The sequence below is a fragment of the Liolophura sinensis genome, chromosome 11 (assembly GCF_032854445.1).
Source record: "Liolophura sinensis isolate JHLJ2023 chromosome 11, CUHK_Ljap_v2, whole genome shotgun sequence".
Classification (NCBI taxonomy): domain Eukaryota; kingdom Metazoa; phylum Mollusca; class Polyplacophora; order Chitonida; family Chitonidae; genus Liolophura; species Liolophura sinensis.
In genome coordinates, this window is record NC_088305.1 from 15,841,324 (window position 1) to 15,862,504 (window position 21,181).

A 21,181-nucleotide genomic window follows, 5' to 3' on the forward strand; every position below is an offset into this window, starting at 1 on the left:
TTTAATTTTTATGAATCATTTTAACATTATAGGATATCTTAAAAAGTAGATAGCATGTATTTTTGGAACACGTCTTCTTGACCATGTGGTGTTTAAGACGAGTAGTTATAAACATGGCTGATGACACGGAGCTGATAGTTTGAAACACTGGCTTTAAAGACAAATAAAATTAATTTGAGTTCAGATCTCTTTTCTGAATACTAAGGTTTTATTTTATGTGCAGGTATGCAGCGGTCATCATACTACAAGCTCTGCAATTGTCAGCTGAGAAAGAATGCTACTGATACCGGTCAATACTTCTATCATTCTTTTGCGTTTCCATTTCTTCTTTTTTGGCACGTTTATCACTGGTCTCCACTCAAATCATATACCAAACTTTTACTTGTTAATGACAGGTAATTTTGCTGAACTAGGACTTTAAGTGGCCCTCTACAGTGGATGAATACATCAGAATTTAACAAAATGTGTTCCGTGAAAACTGCCTAACTTTAGATGAAATATAGTGTATGTACTGTTGTAGAGAAGAATTATTAAATATGTAGCAAACATGTAAGTCTGTCGGCTTGTTCAGGTCTGTGTTACCCTGATACATCATAGACCCGGGCAAGCATGCATATGTACAAGGCAGACATGTGCCCTCCAGCAATTCTCAACATCCACTTGACATGCACATCTATAATGATGTAGTGTCAGATGGCCTTTACGGTCTACCATACATGTAGCTCATATACTGTCAGAATCTAGTACACCTACATGCACCTGCACTTTACTGTATCTAGGTATTAAGTGTAGACTGTATGTACATTGTACCATAGATCACTTTATTATGCCATTTGTGTTAGGTATCCAGTATAGCATAGTGACCCTCTTAAAAAAAAAAAACATTTCTTCAGACTACAATTGTTCAGCCTTTGCAGCCTTTTTGTGTTGTAGCAGTATTTCTGTTGAAGCTGTGTATGATGATGTAATATATGTAACTGTATCCATTTATAATCGTTAGTACATTCTTCTGGTTGGATTAAGGTAGAATTGAACCGTTTGAAATGGAATTATTCCTGTTACTACTTTTACAATATACATGTAAATGTAGCCTTGATATCCTGTGTGATTTCCCAATGGCAATTATATCACATGCAGAAAAGCATGTGGTATCCAACTGAGCAAACCACACAGTGTATTTTGATCATGTACTCACAGAAAGGTTAATCTAATGACTGTATTTGTCCTAAATATTTGCTCAAAAAATAACTTTTTAGAAATAAAGGTCTTAAAATATTACTGTTGGTGCTGAAACATACAGTTTTTCCAGTAGGGTATTATCTAACCTGCTAAACAATCGTAAAACACCTTTTAGAGATCAGTAGGCTATAACTTTCAGAATATTGCTGCAGAAGGAGTACATGTAATTGTACAGCAACTTAGTTATGTACAAAATTCCAGTTCTAAGGCAGGAAAGTGGTGTTACAAAGTTACATGTAGGTGCAGTTCCAGGCCAGTGCAAAGTCGATATGTGCAGGAAAACCTCCAGTTATATTACGTTGAAAGTTTTTGAAGAAAATTAAGTTGCATTGGCATTCATTTTACTCATTAATTACATTGATGCACCCCACATGTACCTATTATGTAAATGTGTTCCCTAATTGAGGTATTTGTGATAATGCTGCCCACCCCCACCAGCCCAGTGTTTTTAACCGTTCATGTACAGTACTACTATTAAGGCTTGTTAATACCCAACTTTACTTGTTCACAATGTACATTTACATGTGTGCAATATGCTTACAAATGATCCTTATTCTCCTAAATTGCTCAGCCTGGTAAATTAGCATGTTCCATTCATAACCCGGTAATGATGACCTGTAGATACCATGTGACCATGTAAATTTGGACAGTTCTACTTATTATTATAATATTGTGTGTGTTTATTCATGAAGAGAATTGTACATGTTCACATGCGTATTAATACTCATAATTCATACATATACATGCAGTATACTGTATGTGCCAGCGGAGAATTCAGAACATACTGGGATATGGAAACATTTGAGGCACTCATGTACATGTAGAAGTGTGAACTCTATATCTTCAATCTTTTTATGTGTTGAATGGCAGATTTAAAAGCAAGTTATCAAACTTTAATATTATTATTATGGCAGTAAATTATGTTCGGCCGTTAACCAACATCAGGGTTTCACCCGAATTTTAATTTATTTCAGCCGTGTTAGAAAAATGCCATCAAAATGTGATTAAGATAACACCAGGTAAAACAATCAAAATGTTTTACTGGATTCAATTGCCGTCATCCAAATTATGAAAAAAAAGCGATTATTGTAGAGGAAAATTTTTATGTCTGACAGGTTTGGAGATAATTGCTGTTGTGTGTGGTTTGTGTAAAAGAAGTTGTGGGAATATATTCTTGTACAGGTAGACTACAAAGAGATAAGGGGCACACTGTTTTCAGGACTTAATTCTTGGATAACAGATAAACATCTGTAATTGCTGATTGGTATTATCTGCTTTGCATCCCAAGAATGAATTTTCTATATTGTAAGCGGGGTTTCTAGTGAAGGAATATGATGTTAGGATATTTTATTGCCTCTTGGTCTGGATGAGTGTACTTGTGTAGTATTTGTTTCGTTGTACATGCAGTATTTGTTTAGTTGTACATTGCACATGTAGTATTTGTTTAGTTGTACATTGCACATGTAGTATTTGTTTAGTTGTACATTGCACATGTAGTATTTGTTTAGTTGTACATTGTACATGCAGTATTTGTTGAGTTGTACATGCAGTATTTGTTTAGTTGTACATTGCACATGTAGTATTTGTTTAGTTGTACATTGCACATGTAGTATTTGTTTAGTTGTACATTGCACATGTAGTATTTGTTTAGTTGTACATTGCACATGTAGTATTTGTTTAGTTGTACATTGCACATGTAGTATTTGTTTAGTTGTACATTGCACATGTAGTATTTGTTTAGTTGTACATTGCACATGTAGTATTTGTTTAGTTGTACATTGCACATGTAGTATTTGTTTAGTTGTACATTGTACATGCAGTATTTGTTGAGTTGTACATGCAGTATTTGTTTAGTTGTACATTGCACATGTAGTATTTGTTTAGTTGTACATTGCACATGTAGTATTTGTTTAGTTGTACATTGTACATGCAGTATTTGTTGAGTTGTACATAGTATTTGTTGAGTTGTACATATAGTATTTGTTTAGTTGTACATATAGTATTTGTTTATTTGAACATGTAGTATTTGTTTAGTTGTACATGCAGTGTTTGTTTAGTTGTACATGCAGTGTTTGTTTAGTTGTACATGCAGTGTTTGTTTAGTTGTACATGTAGTGTTTGTTTAGTTGTACATGCAGTATTTGTTTAGTTGTACATGCAGTGTTTGTTTAGTTGTACATGCAGTGTTTGTTTAGTTGTACATGCAGTGTTTGTTTAGTTGTACATGCAGTATTTGTTTAGTTGTACATGCAGTGTTTGTTTAGTTGTACATGCAGTGTTTGTTTAGTTGTACATGCAGTGTTTGTTTAGTTGTACATGCAGTGTTTGTTTAGTTGTACATGTGCGTTTGGTATTGCATGCATAAGTTTTCTGTGTTTGACATTCACCTTGGGGAGTGAGATTGTGTTTGTCACTTACATACATACAATCTATGTTAATATGTAAATGTGTTGTTTGGCATAGAATTTTTTGGTTTGCAAAGGTGACTTCTTGTTATTTTCAGTTTTAAACTGCATTATTTTTCATATTAGAAGAGTTCATCACAAGTTCGGTTAAAGCACCATGTATGCACTTTCTGAAAATTAAACATTAAAATAGAAAATTTTCACTGGTAGCACCATAATATTCACTTCAATGGAGATCACAGAGGTGACACCCGTATATGTATTTTAAATGATGCCTAATTGAAAGTTGCCCTAAAACTTTCAAAACTTTTTAATCACAAAACGTCATAAGTTTTTAACTTTATGAGAAGGGAGCTGTCATGGTAGTTTTTAAGGGAGAATGCATCTTTTACAAGATTACACCATATCCACTTCCCTAAAGTTTAGTGACCAAATAATCCACTTGTGTTATCAAAATGTCTCGGTGTACAAATAGGTGTGCATTGTAGATGGCTAAGTATTTATTGCCCGCTCATTTTCCCCAGCCGTGAAAGCTGACCTCCAATGTGTTAGTGAACAAGATCTGTGTTAAAACAGCAAATCCCTCAAACCCGTGCTTTGACAAGTCACGTTAACTGTGTACTTTGTACGTGGGCATATGTACATGTATGTCTATCCCAAGTCCAGATAACCCTATAACACAAATACCAGCATTGTAAAGGCTGTACACAGAATTTACAGAACACATTATATAGACCCTTTTAAAACCACACCCCTTGGCTTAAACATTGTTTTCTCTTTGTCTTGAGCACTGACAGGAATAGGCCTTTTTCTCTGTCTCTCTGTGTTACTGCGGTAGTGTTTGATTGAGCGGCCGGAAGGTGTGAATAATCAGTTCAGCGAGAGTCTGACATAAGATGAGTCACCTCTCCTCATGTGTTGTAATCAGAGCCCTGAAGGGAAACTACCCTGTAGGCTTGATTTGTTGTAGTACTAGCTGCACTGCTCTTTCATTGTATACACACCAGTACCGCCCCTCATCTGAACAAACACCACAGGTCTTAGTGGCTTATGGTTTAATGTGTGTGTTCCTGTCACAGTAGGGGTAGAAAAATGTAACCTTGCATCTTGGGCTCAAATCCCACCAACTGCATTTTTTTTTTCCTTTTCAGGCTTAACCTTGAATGTTTTAACAACAGTTTGTATTTAACAAGTAAAAAAGTTGTCAGGTACATGTACAAGATGCACAGAAACATAAAATCCAAAGTTTATTTACTTGTTTATTTACACAAATTGTCATAAATCGCCTCTGTTTCATGAATGCTGTCTAAAAGAACAAACATGCGGCCTGTCTGTTCCTTGATTGGTGAGGTGCATTCGCCAAGTGTCTATGTGAGATTGGAGTTCAAACCCATCCAGTGGTTTTGTACAGAAACGCGTGTAGTATGTATCCCCGTACATGGATGTTCTTACCATCATTATCCACATTTACATGTACGTGTGTGCCCCAGCTTTATGGAATATTACAAGCGCATTTACCCACCATGGGTTTGCATACTGTACCTGATATATATACGGATGATGTTTTCCACCTGACTAATGACAGGACTGTCTGGAAATAAGGTTGCAGTATTTTAAAAGTGGCCAAAATCTGGTACAGGACGAAATTGCCACTTGTAACAAACATTGTCACTTATTTAATAATCTGGGTAATGGTAAATTTGCCAGTCATGTCATGTACCAGCATGTTTCCAGGGTTGATACACAAGTACATGCACATGTGTCGAGTGCTTTCAGTTTAACACTGTTTTATTACTTTAAAATGGGTTTATAATTCATATCAAATACACTTACAGTACTTAGGTTTTACCTATATTTTTATTTTTGCATAATTTGCATAATTTTTGCAGGCAATATCTTCCTGTTAATCAGGAAATTGTTAACACACTGATATAACAGAGATCTCTGGACACACTCAGTTTTGGATGTAGGTTTGCATGCACACATCGTGTACCAGAGGCGTTTGTAAGTTTCACTTTGTCACATCTACATGTACGTGGTACATGTATCCTTCATGTTTCACTACATGAACTTGTACTTTACAGAAGAGTTGCATTGAGATGTACATGTTACTTGGTCGTATGAATGGGTGCACATATTCCTGTATTTGTTAACCAATAACTTGGACATGTAAGTTTTGTAGTAAACAACTGAAGTTTGTATGTAGATATATGTGATGCTATGATGACAAAATTGTCATGACGATGATAAAGCGGGTCTATTTCTGCAGATGTTGGTTTACAGTTTAGAACTTCCATGTGCTGTATGATAAGAATATTTGATATAGTGAGATGCACATGTTATCCGTTATGAGTCACCGCAGCTGACAGTATCGAAGTGTTAAATTGAGATGTGCATATGTGACTTAATCATGTCGGTATGATACAGTGCTGTATTTTTTAACCATTGACTACGACTGTCTCAGTGTAAGTTGTTTTGTTGTAAATTGTCATCTGATTTGATGAATTTTGGCAGGTGTTTGGTACAGTGTAGTGCTTATTTATGCTGTGTGATTTATGTGTACGATTTAGTTAGATTTATTTACTTATTTATTTATATGATTGATGGATGCTTTACACCGTACCCAAGAATATTTCACTTATACGACGGCGGCCAGCATTATGGCCACGGAGGTCCCTGACTCAGCCTAGTGGAACTGCATGTATAAGTTTCTATGGGGTCTGGCTACAGGAAAGCAAATGCGTGCAGTGTGTCCAAAATGGGACTGAGAGAGGTTCATTTCGTGCCATTTTTGTAATTTCGACTTGGTTAATTTGACAAGCGGAATGAATACAGGCCAACACAATTTCATGCAATTCAGAGAACATGACAGATTGCACTGTGGGAACACAACTTACTGTGTGATGTTTGGCTTACTTGGATAATACAAATTTATAGTCCAGACAACAAAATGAAGTCTTTGTCTCATGCTACATTTGGTTTTGCTGGACTAAAAGAATATTTTGTCCAGAAAAGTACAGGGCAATAGAAAGTGAAATGATTTGCTTGCATGTACAGTATGTATGTAACTGTCTGTGTATATTTTTACTGAATATGTTCACTTCATTTGTGATTTTAGGCAGAATCACGCCTCGCGGCCAAGAGAGCCGAGCGAGCTCAAGCGCGAGAAATCCGCATGAAGGAATTGGAGCGGCTTCAGAAAGAGGTGGGTCATTTTTTCTGATAATTTGAGTTAGTATTTCTCATACTTTCCCAGTTATTTTGCTTCCCATACATACATTTGGATTTCAGGGAACAAGGGGGAAAAAAGGCTTTTGTTTAATGTTCACAAATCCAACTTCACTTTCTTGGCTGTAGCTGTATGTGAAGGGGTTTGTTATGTACCAGCAGAGCTCGCAAAATCGCTAGCCTCAGGTCCCAGGACAACAAGGGTTTTTTTTTCGGGCTACTAGAAATTGACATCATCGTGCTACCAATTTTTTAGACTCAAATGTGAACCAAGTGAATACCTAATTCATTTCGTTTGTATTCGTATGATGACAGGGGAAACATTTGCAGGGGTTCATCCATGTTCCCTTGCTCTGCCGATCGAGTCATTCGGCCATTCTAACTTAGGTACACATGTACGTATTGTAAAATGTACATGCGCCAAATATCCTTCAACTACACTTGAAGCCAGTCATTTGTTTTGTCCAGTAGAAATTCTGAGATCCATAAAAAGATTAAGTATTCAGTTGTGTGAGCTTGTTTAAGTACATTAACATTAATTTGTCAGTACTGCTGTCTTGTTCACGTTTCTGAGTACGAGATATCACAGAGGTAGAACCTTTCTCAAACAAATTAAAAACGTTTCTCAGATCGTTACAGCATTATACATGGTCCAATTTCCGTTGCCCAGCCACTGAACACCCACTGAACACCCACACGTTATTCGGGCTCTTAACAGTAAAGTGAGTCATTATGTATCGAACATAGGTGGTGTCTTGGCTTACATTCATTATTCTAGTAGCATGCACATATTTAATGCAGTTAAAAACAAGAAAGGGTCAAAACATAGCCAATCTAAGTGTGTAGAAGTGACATCATAGATGGCGCTGTTTGTAGTTGTATCCACATCATATATGTTTGGTCGGTCTGTCATTAATAAGGTTAATGACATCGTAGGTGTAATATTGTGAAAGTGTCAAATCAGCAGAATCGTACGAATTTCCCCTTCAAAGCAAAACTGAGAAGTTAATCCTTTTGTGGAGAAAAAGTAAGGCAAGAAATCTATTGAAGCAAACATCTTATTACACATTTTAACTATTTTGTCTGCCTGCAGTCCACATTTAATATCTCCGTGTAAATCAGAAAAAAAATTGTCTGGCTCAAAACTTTAAATGGCAGGCGCAAAGTCATTGACATCTGACACATTGATTCCAGTCAATTAGTTATTTGCGGGCTTGCAGTACCGTGACTTTTAGAAACGAAATGATAGTCTGAATAGTGACTATTACGAATGATAAAATACATTGACCTGTTTGGAATGCTGAAAATGTCTATAAGTGAATTTAATAAAGACAGTTACTGCAAATTGTGTTTGAAAAAAATATGGCATACCAAGTTTCCAATGTAAGCTGCCCAAAGGGCTACCAGATTATTTCAGATTTTGCAAGCCCTGACTTGAGTAACGGTTAAAAGATTAGTGTCCAGATTTATTATTTATTCATGACTAGCTACCCTTGTATATATTGTTAAATTGAGTTCAAAAAATATTCTAAAAGGGGCCTGGGTACATAACCTTGACAAGTTACTGATTTGTGTAAGTCAGTACATTTCCCCGGGCATTCTGGTTTCCTCCATCTGTCAAACTGACCACCATCTTGTTCATGTACCTGACAATTTCTGTTCCATAGCGTATTCCAGCATTACACAACAGTCGAATAGTTAAATAAATGGAAATCGGCAGATTTTATTTACACAGTGATAAACTTCCTTAAACTCCAGTTTCCTGTCTCACTTGGAGATTTTGCAATGTTGCATGTATTGTTGATGTTGTAAGAAGGAAGCATGTTTGGTTTTAAATTGTGCTTTGTTTTTCAGACTGAAGAAAAAACAGACAGAGTGTATGAGATTACGAATACAGATTATTCTAGGGTAAGACTTACATATATCTGCATCCTTGTTACTTACTGGTTGCCTTACGTAAGCAGTGTGATGGAAATAGGGTGAAGGGTCATTTTGTCAAGTGTTAATGCAGTGTAATAATATTACCTCATGACAGGTGCTCTCTGCACACTATGTGGATCATCTCATCAATGCCTCAGACTTCCCACTGTAATGCTGGCCATCACAACATGAGGAAATAGTCTCAAGTAAGGGGTAAAGCACCATTGAAAGAAGTAACTACATGTATGCACAGAATATTAGCATGAATCCTACATGTACAGTAATTGAGCTTATGACTGAGATATAGATACTCACAATGTGTGTGGGCAGGAGTAGTGGGCGACGCAGGATAGTGGATAGAGGTTGTGACAGACTGGGTCATACTGGGTCAGCCTGATCAATGATTTGGGTAGCAATAAGTAATTGAGGGTGCCAAAAAAAAAATGTCTGCCAGAAATATGTGTATATATGAGATATGTTCAATTGATCATTTGTCAGAAATAGACAGTCTGGCTTGATTTACTTGAATGCTGTATGTTAGAATGCACTTTGATGGCCTCCAGCACAGGAGCTGGAGTAGTTGTGTATAACACCTATATTTATAGCCAACTGCCGCCATTTATGACTGTCTAAATAAATCTCTCGGGTGTTGGTTACAAATATAAACGTTCAGCGGCCACACCGAGAACAAATAAGTTAGTCAGAGAACTAGGTAAACTAATTACTGTACAAGAAACAGATAGCCCTGCAAGACATTTGTGTCATAAACCATATGCGAACTGTGTTTACATTATTTCCAGACTTAGAAGCTTTACAGAGACCTTGAATTAACAATAATGTTCTTGTAATCTATTTCTTTAGTCTTAAAAACTTGTATGTCCTGACTCTATTTTATGGGACGTTGTTGTGATTTTAAAATTTGCGCACACATGATTGTACTCAACAAGATGTTGATGCAAGGTCCGTGTAGACACGGCCGTAGCATATTTGTTACAAATAAAGGACATCTAGACCAGGTAAAAATTCTGCTCTGTTCAAAGTACTGTTTTACTGCTAATAGTCATAAAAGTGTCAAAACATCAAGCTTATTGGTTGGTATATAGTTCGTAACTTGAAGAGAAAGAATGAAAAGGAAAAAATGAAAAGTAAACATGGTTAAACAAGATACTACTGTCCTGGCATCACTGACAATAAACATTATCAGTCTGGTCTGTAGAGCCATCCATACATGTCAGTATGGTGTGTAGAGCCCACCATACAATCAAAACATTTGGCTGCATGTACATGTAAACCTGTGAAAATCTCCCACCTTAATGCTGGTTGCCTTCGTATATGTGAAATATTTGCGGCATAAAACTCCTATCAAAATAAAGAAATAAACAGAACTGAGTAAAGTTTTTTTACTGTAGACTGTTTTGCAGCCTGTAGATGGTTGTGGGTTTTCCTCAGGCTCTGCCTAGTTTCCTTCCACCATAATGCTGGCCGCCGTTTTCTAAGGGAAATATTTATGAGTACAGCATAAAACACAAATCAGATCAAATCTATTGATGCTGTGTTTTTTGCCCACATGAAGGTTTTATACATAAACAGTTCACATGTGAATTACACACACATGTACGTATTTTGTACCTCCAAAAGTCATGCATGTAGAGAATAAATATTGTAAAGGCTAAGCTATGCGAATAATATGCACAGAGTTTTAAGTAAATCATACAGTGTAGTTGTGTGTTCGTGTACAAACATCTCAGGCTCTCCTCATGCACACCCCTGGCAGATAGAACAGCAAATACAGTGTTACATACATGTATACATACATGCACATACGCATACACCTGGCTGTGTAGTCAGGGTTAGGTCTGGTTTAACTACAACTCCCAAACACATTTACCCCCCCCCCCCCCCTCCCCCCTCATCTTCCTCCCTGCTGTCCATCTCACACACACTGTTATTTCTCCAGTCAGTCATGAGCAGCTTAATTTAGCCCTGTCATCTGCCTTTGGAGTCCTTAGGTTACACCCTCTAGGCAGCCCACTGATTTCACACATGTACACACTCACTGGGTCTGCCTAACCTAAGGTTATCTCCCTTTCTCAGACTCCCCTTTTTTTTGTGTTATACCCTTTTCCCTACACCCCCAATCTTCATGATGGGATGGTGTAATTAGATTCAGATTACATGATTTTGAGGACAGACTCTTAACATGTCTGGGTAACACATGGGCTCTGTCTCATTGAAGCGTACATATCTACCCCACTTTCTTGTTAGCACAGAGGTTTTTTTTGGTTTGTTTTTATACTCTTCTTTTTTTAGGCCACCATTTTTTGTGCTGTTAGGGTACATGGACTAACAACGTTAGTTTGTCTGCCATACCCACACTATATAATTTAACCAGTGTAAAACATACCAAAGTAAGTATGTGAGTTCTTCAGCATTCCCTCCAATCGTACGACTCCTAAAGAAAAAAAAAGATGTTTGCAAAATTCATATCAGCCTCCATATTCTGGACTGCCAGTCACAAGATTCTGCTGGGACTCAGCACTTTGTTCTTCGGTTAAGAGAGTATACTATATGAAATTATGACATTGGGAGAGACATGTACATGTAGAGGTAGTCCACATGTACATGTATGTCACATGTCACCTACATGTACATGCACCTTCAATCTAATATAGTTCTAAGTTCATAGTAATTGTGTGCAATAATTCCTGAACCTTTTCACATTTGAAATGGCAGCTTTCAGCGTGATTTATGCTTTATGATTCTATGGTTTATTTAATCTGATTTTGGAGACCCCCCACCCCCACCCCCCACACGGTTTATTGGCCAGTTTAAGGCCTTAAGTATAATTTTATGAGTCTACATAGAATGATGCCCTAAAAATACGCTTGATTAAACACCTTGCAAACATGTGCAATGGTTGAAGAACTACTGTACTTATACATTTTTATAGTACAAATGTGCATGGTGAAGTCTACCAATGAGCTATATGTTAGTGAACGCTTCCTCAGAATCTTGATGGAATCATTTTTTCCTCACGACACTTTGATGGCACAGTTATTCAGGAGGTCGGAAAGAACCTGATCCATCTTCATTTGTGGCCATTCAAGTGAATAACTAAATCAAGAATGATTTCACTCAGGGACAACAGTATTTCACATGGTGACCCTGGGGTTGATAATGTGTGTGTAACGGATGAGATTTGGTGGTTTGACATAACATGACTGCCAACGTAGTAACCCACTATTCCTGAAGGCGAGCAGAGAAGACCGAGAACAGCATTCAAGTGAAATAATAAAAGATATACATGTATGTTTATTTTGTTTTTCAGGTGGGAAAGTCAAGATCAGTCAAAGATGATAATGTGGATGAGACAAGGGATCTCAAGGTAAGTACTGAACAGATAACACCTGTAGTTTGTGTGTGTGTGTGCATGTATCTGCTCCTATAATGATTTTTTTTTTTTGATTGGTGTTTTACGCCGTACTCAAGAATATTTCACTTATACGACGGCGGCCAGCATTATGGTGGGTGGAAACCGGGCACAGCCCAGGGGAAACCCACGACCATCCGCAGGTTGCTGGCAGACCTTCCCACTTACGGCCGGAGAGCTCCTGTAATGAGGATGTAAGTATTTAACATTTTAGACCTTTACTGGGTATGTATGTGTTACTAGTATTAACACCCCTAGAACTTGTACATGTATATAAACAAGTAGCAGTATTTCATTTTTAAGTACTTACACCTGTAATGGGTGTGGAACAATTTACACCTGTTTTATGTATGTTCGTATGTATTTAAATGTACACTTATGGAGGATATGTACATTTTACACTTGTGGTATGTATTTGTGCCTGTATTTACAGCAGTATGGTATGTTTAGTCGCAGGTATACGAGCTGGAGGAGAAGTTTAAGAAGGCGATGATGAACACAGCCCTGCTGGACAATGAGAAGCAGGCGCTCCTCTACCAGGTGGATTTGTTGAAGGACAAGCTGGATGACCAGGAGGAGCAGCTGATGGAACTCCAGCGGGAGCACAAGGATAAGTGTAGGGTGAGTCAGGAGGGAAGTGAGACAAGTGCGGGGTCAATCCCAGCATTGGACTTCTTTGCTTGTAAGCTGCCTTTAACACATTCAACAACAACAACAATATGTTGGGATGGATTTGAGAAGGTTTACAAAGATTATATCTGGAATTGTCACACATTTGTTGTCTTAATTTCTGACACAGTCTAGCATTTCGGTGGTCTTTTGTTCTGTCTTATGTTTATGGGCTTCGACTCTTTGGTAAAGCTCCACAGAAATGAGTCACGCAGAATTGTTTTTCGTGCTGGGAAAACACACGAGTTTTTTGTATTTCAACAACATGAAATAATGTAAGTCAAATTGTTACAGTGAAGAAGGTAATATGTTTTTTTTTCAAGACCGGCAGACCAGTACCCAAACAAATTTACTACATCGGCTGAAGTTTTACTAGTCTCGTTCTGAAATCTAAAATCGAACCCTGAACAAGTGTGGTTAAGTTTCCAATTATGGTTTAGGTTGCCTGTGTGGAAGCCATTAGCATATGCATCATGAAGTGAAATGTGTGATTTCAGAATTTCTGATTATTCGGTGCTCTGAGGCACGGCTGCGATGCTTTCTGTGTTCATGTTGCAATTTAACTAGTTATGACTTTACCTTTTTTCAGCAATTTGAAGCTCACAAAAGAAAGTTTGCAGATTTGGAGCGAGATTTTAACTGTGTAAAAGAGCTGCTCGCTCAAAGAGACAAGCTTATTCAGGTAAGGAAGTGTTGAGAAAGATTGGTGTGAGATTTTTATGCCTGTTTAGTATGCATTATCCTTCAAGATTGTCTGGAATTGTAAAGACACTCATTTAAATTAATTGCTAAGCTAAGATCCATTAAAACCGCAAATAGGCTGAGAATAGCTTATGGTTAGAGATTTGATTAGCAGCAAAGTTTCTTGATCTGAGTTCCATGAGAGTATACCATGAACATGCTATCCATTCTCACTGTGTGCCTCTGGGAACGAGGTGTGGATTCAAATCCGGCCTTGAACAGGAAATTTGAGGATTTGTTTGTGGGACTGTTTGGGGCCATGGGGCCGTTTGTTCACCATTTTATTGTGCACATCTGTGTATTGGAAGTTCGAAGATTCTTCAGTAATTTGTCAAAGGCAGATGGGTTAACCTGGGCACAACCGTTTTCTCCACTCATAAAATTGACCACCGTGTACGTGGAAGAATGTTTGAGCACAGCATTAAATCATAATCAAATAAATAAATTGCACATGGGGAAATTTGTTCTTAAGGCAATGGAACCGACGATATTGATTGAAATTTTAAAGAAAAAAAATGTCCTTAAAAATGTTTGCTTTGCTTTGTTCTGTTTACTGTAGGATCATGGCCTGGTTATAGTAGGCTCAGAATCAGGGGAGCTTACTCTGGCAAAGAACCCTGATGCAAACGGCCCCGTTGTTCAGCTAGGTGCAGCGCTGGTTTCACCTGAGGCAGCCAAAATCTTAGAAGAGGCTGGTGAAGGATCTCTAGGTACATCCCCAGTGTTACCCAGCATGTATCAGCATGACTCAGCCATTGAGTCTGAGTCATTAAGTTTCAGTAGTTGTAGTAAAGATACTGGCTCTAAGCCTGATGATGTAAAAGATACTTATAATGTTAATGATGATGAGGGTGAAACTAGTGCAAATGTTCTAGAAATTAACAATGAAAGCAATGTTGAAGATGCTCGTGGTACTGCGGCAGAAGAATTTGACAGTGATACAACCAAAGATGACTTCAGTGCCCATGTTAGTCAGTTAAGCACTGAGGGTGGTAAATCTGATACTGAGTCAGATGTGAAATGTGATGACAGTGTTGAGCCTGACATGGTTAAGGAGTTGCCGGGCTTAGAGATGCCGGGTGCTTTTGAGGTGGCTTCTTGTGGAGAATTTAGGCATAATGATGAAGACAATGATTCTGAAATCAAAGAAGGTAAACAGTCAGATGAGTTTCAAGATGCAGAAGTAAACAACAGTAATGATTCAGATAAGACTGTTAGTGAAGGCACATTGTCAAATGCAGAAGTTAAGATAGTAGCATGTGATAGTAGTGAGTTAAGTACAGAGACAGAAAATGATATTAGTGTATCAGAGCAGGAAAAAGTCAGTGATGGTGGTGAGGTGGAGCTGTCTGAAACAAATGACCGTGTGGAATGTAATGTTACTACAGAAACGAGTCCTCATGATAGTGATGCTAAAGATGTTACTTTAAGTTCAGAAGCTGAAACTAGTCCTGGGGTGGGAATAAACATAGGGGAACAGGAAGGGGAAGAGTTGCAGGCGTCTGATAATGTGAACACTTGCCTGATGACCGAAAGCACAAGCTCCGAGGCAGACTCAGACAGCGATATCTTCATGGATGCAGTGGAGGAGACTGAAAGTCATGAGGCTCTGCGTGAGCCTGCTGATGTGACATCAGAGCAGCATGTACGAGAGAGTCCACCTCTTATCGTAATCCACCCTGACAGCGACTCAGATGAGAAGGTTGAAGAGGAAATTGGTGGGGCCACAGTTGAGAGTGCAGAATCTGAGCTAACTGCAGCTGAGAGTGTCTCTGACAGAGACCGGTTTAAGTCAGCTTCAGAGGAGCTGCTCACTGATAAGGAGGACCAGAAAGAAGTGGAGCTCAAGCCAGATGTTGAGAAGGAAACAGTGTTGTCCAACAATCCTGATGAAGAGACTGAGGATGTAAGCGAAGATGAACTCAATCCCCCATTAGATGCCTCGGCAGCAATGTCGAAAGGAAAACTGGAGAAGACTGGAGAGGGAACTGAAGCTGATGCAAGAGATGATGGTGATGAGAAAGGACATTCTTCTGAGGGTGAAGAGCATTCTGATCCAGAAACTGAAGAATCAGAAGTAGATGTTGAGGAAGATGATGAATTGTGTGTTAATGAAGTTGAGAAAAACCCAGGAACTGTTCTTGTTCTGGACAGGCCTGAGCTTAGACATGATCCCAATGACGATTTGAAAGAGCCATATAGTGATGTGCGTCTTTCAGGTGTAGGAGAAGAACTTATTCAGGAAGAATCTCATGAGGCAGAAAAGGCTGATTTGGAGGCAACAGAAAAAGCAGATGAACCAGCCAGTCCAAAACAGGAGGAATCTACTGGTCCACCAGCGGATGGACATAAGGACTTCCCAGAAACGGGAGAAAGTGTTGCCTCTGTTGAGGAAGAGGTTACTTCCAAGGATGATCAAGCTGAATCAGAAAGTGTTGAGCAAGATGCATCTGGCAAAGTAGGAGAGGGAGCAGATGTTTCATTGTTGAGCATGGTTGCTGAAACAGAGGTGTCTGCTGAAACAGAGCAAACTTGTGCGACTTCTGACAAAACTGAAAATGAAAACTTGTCAGAGAACAAGTCAAAGGTCTCTGAACATTCTCCACCACAAGGCAGTTCTAAAGATGATCAGGCAGAAGAGGAGAGTGTGTCGGGGGATACTGCGAACGAACAGCCCAAAACAGATGTACCTGAGCCAGACGCAGAGGGAGAGGTTGTGAAAAGAAAAAAATCTGGCAGAAGATCTAAGAAATCTCAGAAGTCCTCTAAGAGAAAGTCGACTTCATCTGTTCATAGGAGTGACTCTTACCATGTGGCTAACAAGCATGATGAATGGCAGGAAGAGGAGTCCAAGAGTGTTAGTGAAGATGAGGTGCCAGAAACAGATTTACTGCTCGAGGACATCCAGAAAGTCACAGAGAAAGAAGACTTGTGTCAAAAACGAAACAGCGATGCTGGGACTCTAACAGATGTGAAGGATGATGTGAAGAGCGAGGATGCTGACGTGGACAGTGCAGAGGGTAAATCTCAAGGGGGTGATCCAGGAGTTGAAAAGGATCAGTCTGTCACCAAGGAGGAAGCTTGTACTGGTAAGGAATCTGTAGAGGAGGGACGGCTTCTCACACCAAAGGATACAGCTAAACAAGAATACGAAACTGACAAGGATGATCCTATGGTGTCCGAGCCTGTTGCAACTGAAGCATCAGGAGTCTTGGCTGATGAAGAAGAGGAGGAAGATGGGACTGAGTACACACTGGATGATATAGACCTGGATGAAGGGAGTGAGAAATATTCTGACCTTGCGTCCGTGGACAGTGGTACAGCCAGCAAAGAAAACCTGACCACAGATGGATCAGACTCTTTCGTGAGTCCGACAGACAGCGAGAAGGGATTCCCAACTGAGTCTGGCCTTGGAGCTTCTGCTTGTCTCAAAGCAAGTGTCTCAAAGGACTCTGTCATAAGCGATACAGGTGGGAAGGTAGATGGGGCTAAGTCAGAGCAGAAAAAAACTAATAACAGGCAGAAAGGTAGAGCGGGGAATAGAACAAAGGGGTTCGTTGAGGAACTGAAGTTACCTCCACCATCTGGGGAAGAGCCTAAAGGAAACTCTCCAGTCCCATTAGAGAGAAAGAAACGTTCTCGTAAATCTAGGCGTGAACGCCCTAAGGGTGAGCAGGCAGAAGCCGAGGAGCCAGAACCTGTTAAAACACCGGATAGCAAAGGACAAAAGCCAGGCTCAGGCTTTTTCAAAAAGATTTTCGGTCGCACTTAAACATTTGTTCCAAGAAAGATTTATGAAGCGTAACGTTTCTGGTGACCTTAGTTTAGTTTGTAACATGTCCAAACATGTAGGCCACAAATAAGTTTTTCAACCATATTTTTAAGTCTTCATCAACCCTCAGGATTAATGTTAAGTCATTAATCTTTGCTTTGCTTTCTCTGTTTTTGGACATGAAAATATCTAGCACCTGACGTCGCTTCTAAGTTTGCAAGTAGTGGCAGAAAATATGGATTAACAGCCGTCTTAATGACAAAAATAAACGTGTTGAACTGTTTTATTCATTTATCCATCACTAGCTTAAATACTAAATCTTTACAATGAACCTTTCACGAATATGTTTCATAAATCCTTGAATGTCGGCAGATGTACTTACCCTGTTGAATTGTAGCTGTTGAATATACATGCATATGGCCCAAAGAATTGTCTAATTGCATTTTTGAATATGTGTTTTGAACATAAAATACATGTATTTTTTTTTTTCATACCTATGGAGAGCTCTTTAGCCAAGGAGCTCTGAGAAAGGGCATTTTACTTTAAGTGAAATTGTGCCGATGCACATGAATAGCTTTGCAATATCTGATGATAACTTCCACTGAAGCAAATGAAAACCTGTGAGTCATAGTTCTTGTTGGTTAGTTTGTGCGGTTGTATTGATAAACATCATTGAAGTGAGGCAAGTTCTTATTGGATAGTTTTGTGGTTGTATTGATAAACATCATTGAAGCGAGTCAGTTCTTGTTGGTTAGTTTGTGTGGTTGTATTGATAAACATCATTGAAGCGAGTCATAGTTCTTATTGGTTGGTTTGTGTTGTATTGATAAACATAACATTATTGAAAATCATAGATCTGACATGTGCTTTGCAAACATGACAAATGTCTCTATAGCTGTATATTTGGCGTGATGGTCGAGATGGGAGGTGCATGTAGTTAAATTTTAATGGATGTTTCATAGATTTTACTCTGGTAGTTTTGGCCAATGGAAGGATCTTTTACATCCAGATGTTATGAATTTAGCTTTAAGAGTTTTTGTCTTTCAAGACACTTGAATAGCAGGGCCGTAAGTTACAGTTTGTTGAACATTTTTAGGAGAAGTAATTGTTAAATGACTTGTAATTGGCTTAAAAAGGAGAATTGGTCTTGAATAATGATTATATAGTAAAGAAAATTGATGTGGCTTTTGACCATGCCTTTCCTGAGACTATTTGTTACATGATTGTTGGTCACAATGTTCCATAATTCCATTTATTTATATCAGACAATTCTTGCCTACATGTGTGTCTGCATGTGCTCCATATTTGTGAACGCCGTGGAAAATTGTGATCTGTGTATACGTTAATCACACCAAAAACAAATCAAAAAAATAACATTTCATAACACGTCTGTACACGCGTGTATATTTGTGTGTACTGAACCCACAGCTGCCTTTGTGCCATGTTGTTATTGCACATACACCTGTGCGTCCTGTGCCACTGTGTTTTCTGCGACCTGTCTCAATACAGGCATATAGTATTGCGTGCTTGGTATTTCCAAGATGATAAAGAAGGCCACATCAACTGCTTTCACATAGGTGTGCCAGTTGAATTCAGTATCCATTTTAGGTTAATTTGTCTTAGGATATTAGAGTTTGCTGATTACCCAGATGTAATAAGGGCCAGTGCCCTGTCTATATCCGTGGGTGTCCTGTCTATATCCGTGGGTGTCCTGTCTATATCCGTGGGTGTGTTGAGCTAAGTAAGCCCTTAAGTACCATGACAACATATGATATAAAGGGCTACCTAACACTAAGTACGCTTCATGAAACCAGCCCAAGTGTGTGTGTCTCTCTGGGGGTGTCAGGTTTATATCCGCGGGTGTCTGGTCTATGTCCGTGAGTGAGTGCCACGTTACGTGTATGTGCTTCTGAAATGCATTTTTACATACTTATTTTTAAGTGAAATGCTATATAGTTGTCATCCTGTCATCTGTATGTTTTGTATGCTTATATGTCTTATTGCACTGTCCCTTTTTCAAGTTCACTTTTCTGTGAATGTCAAAAGTGTACAAATTTCCGTTCACCAGTGTCGATTGGACTGTACATGTATCTTTTAGCGTCAAGTCTATGCGGTATTTGTCCATCTTTGTCTGTGTCAAGTCTGTTCTGTGTGGTATTTGACCATCTTTATCTGTGTCAATTCTATTTCTGTGGGGTAATTGTCCATCTTTATCTGTGTCAAGTCTGTTTCTGTGTGGTATTTGTCCTTCTTTATCTTTGTCAAGTCTTTTTCTGTGTGGTAAAGGTCCACCTTTATCTGTGTATATTAGTGTCAAGTTTATTTCTGTGGTACATGTACATTGATCTATATCTGGTGGTGTCAAGTTTATCTCTGTGGTAGATGTACATTGGTCTATATCTGGTGGTGTCAGGTGTATTTCCTTGGTACATTGGTCAATATCTGGTGGTGTCAGATGTATTTCTGTGGTACATGTACATTGGTCTATATCTGGTGGTGTCAGGTGTATTTCCTTGGTAAATTGGTCTCTATCTGGTGGTGTCAAGTTTATTTCTGTGGTACATGTACATTGGTCTATATCTGGTGATGTCAAGTGTATTTCTGTGGTACATGTACATTGGTGGTGTTGGGTGTATTGGGTGTATTTTCCTTGGTACATTGGTCTATATCTGGTGGTGTCAAGTTTGTTTCTGTGGTACATGTACATTGGTCTATATCTGGTGGTGTCAGGTGTATTTCGTTGGTAAATTGGTCTATATCTGGTGGTGTCAGGTGTATTTCTGTGGTACATGTACATTGGTCTATATCTGGTGGTGTCAGGTGTATTTCCTGGGTAAATTGGTCTGTATCTGGTGGTGTCAGGTGTATTTCTGTTGTACATGTACATTGGTCTATATCTGGTGGTGTCAGGTGATTTTTGAGTATGGCGTAAAACACCAATCAAATAAATAAATAAATAAATGGTGTCAGGTGTATTTCTTTGGTACATGTACTTTGGTCTACATCTGGTGGTGTCAGGTGTATTTCCTTGGTACATTGGTCTATTTATAATGTCAAGTTTAATTCCGTGACACATGGTCAGTGTTCAGCCTATTTCTGTTGTACATTTTTCTGTATTATTTAGTGTAGAGTCTATTTCTGTGACACATTGCACTTTATCTACTAGTGTCACATCTGTATGTATTTCTGTGGCACATTTTTCTCTGTTTGTCAGTGCCAAGTCTGTTCCTGTGGTTATTACTGTGTCCCATCAATAGCCTTTTGAGTGAAACTCAAAACACTAGTTTTCAGTGAATACATTTTTTTTCTTGGTTATGCTCCGGAATGTGTATCAACATTTTCATATAACAACTTTTGTGAATTTTAATGTTGATTAGTGTTGCATCAACATTAGTGAGCTGAAAGCGACTCTTGCAATAATTCTATCAGTATTTATAAGCCTTGGGCACCTTTTTCACCATCACCTCTTTCACTTGGATCCTACCTGTACCCCTCTTGTCTCAGCGAATAAATGCTTAACAGATCTGGGGGATCAAATCCTGACTATGAATGGGATTTACACACAATGTGAATTTGCTCACAAACGTAAAATAAACCGATGGACAGTTTCTAAATTGATCCAAACCTAATGCTGGCAAACGCACAATCCATACATGTATTTGTCAAGTATGCACATTTAATCAGGCTGTTTTTTGTCCTTATCGTTCTGGGTACAAGGATTCACCTTAAAAATCTCTAGGCTTAAAATGTTGATTATGAACACATGTGTATTTTAGG

The 21,181-nt window shown here is 38.6% G+C and overlaps 2 protein-coding genes across 3 annotated transcripts in view; both read left to right on the plus strand.

Annotated features, from left to right (window-relative positions):
- The window catches only part of LOC135477575 (leucine-rich repeat flightless-interacting protein 2-like), a 47,448-nt gene that overhangs the window by 6,587 nt on the left and 19,680 nt on the right, over nucleotides 1-21,181 (plus strand). For both annotated transcript variants that reach the window (XM_064757722.1, XM_064757723.1), the window contains exons 2-7: nucleotides 6,763-6,849; nucleotides 8,727-8,780; nucleotides 12,121-12,177; nucleotides 12,673-12,843; nucleotides 13,481-13,573; nucleotides 14,192-14,342. In XM_064757722.1, the coding sequence (XP_064613792.1) occupies nucleotides 6,763-6,849; nucleotides 8,727-8,780; nucleotides 12,121-12,177; nucleotides 12,673-12,843; nucleotides 13,481-13,573; nucleotides 14,192-14,342 (613 nt within the window). The remainder of the gene's footprint in view (nucleotides 1-6,762; nucleotides 6,850-8,726; nucleotides 8,781-12,120; nucleotides 12,178-12,672; nucleotides 12,844-13,480; nucleotides 13,574-14,191; nucleotides 14,343-21,181) is intronic.
- Nucleotides 14,366-20,306, plus strand: LOC135477708 (dentin sialophosphoprotein-like). Its single transcript, XM_064757901.1, has 2 exons — nucleotides 14,366-20,176; nucleotides 20,225-20,306. The coding sequence occupies exon 1, from the start codon at nucleotides 14,366-14,368 to the stop codon at nucleotides 17,402-17,404; it is 3,039 nt and encodes a 1,012-aa protein (XP_064613971.1). The 3' UTR covers nucleotides 17,405-20,176; nucleotides 20,225-20,306.

What these genes read in the sequence shown, in the direction of transcription:
- LOC135477708 (XM_064757901.1), top strand. Translation starts at nt 14,366, where the DNA reads ATGTATCAGCATGACTCAGCCATTGAGTCTGAGTCATTAAGTTTCAGT.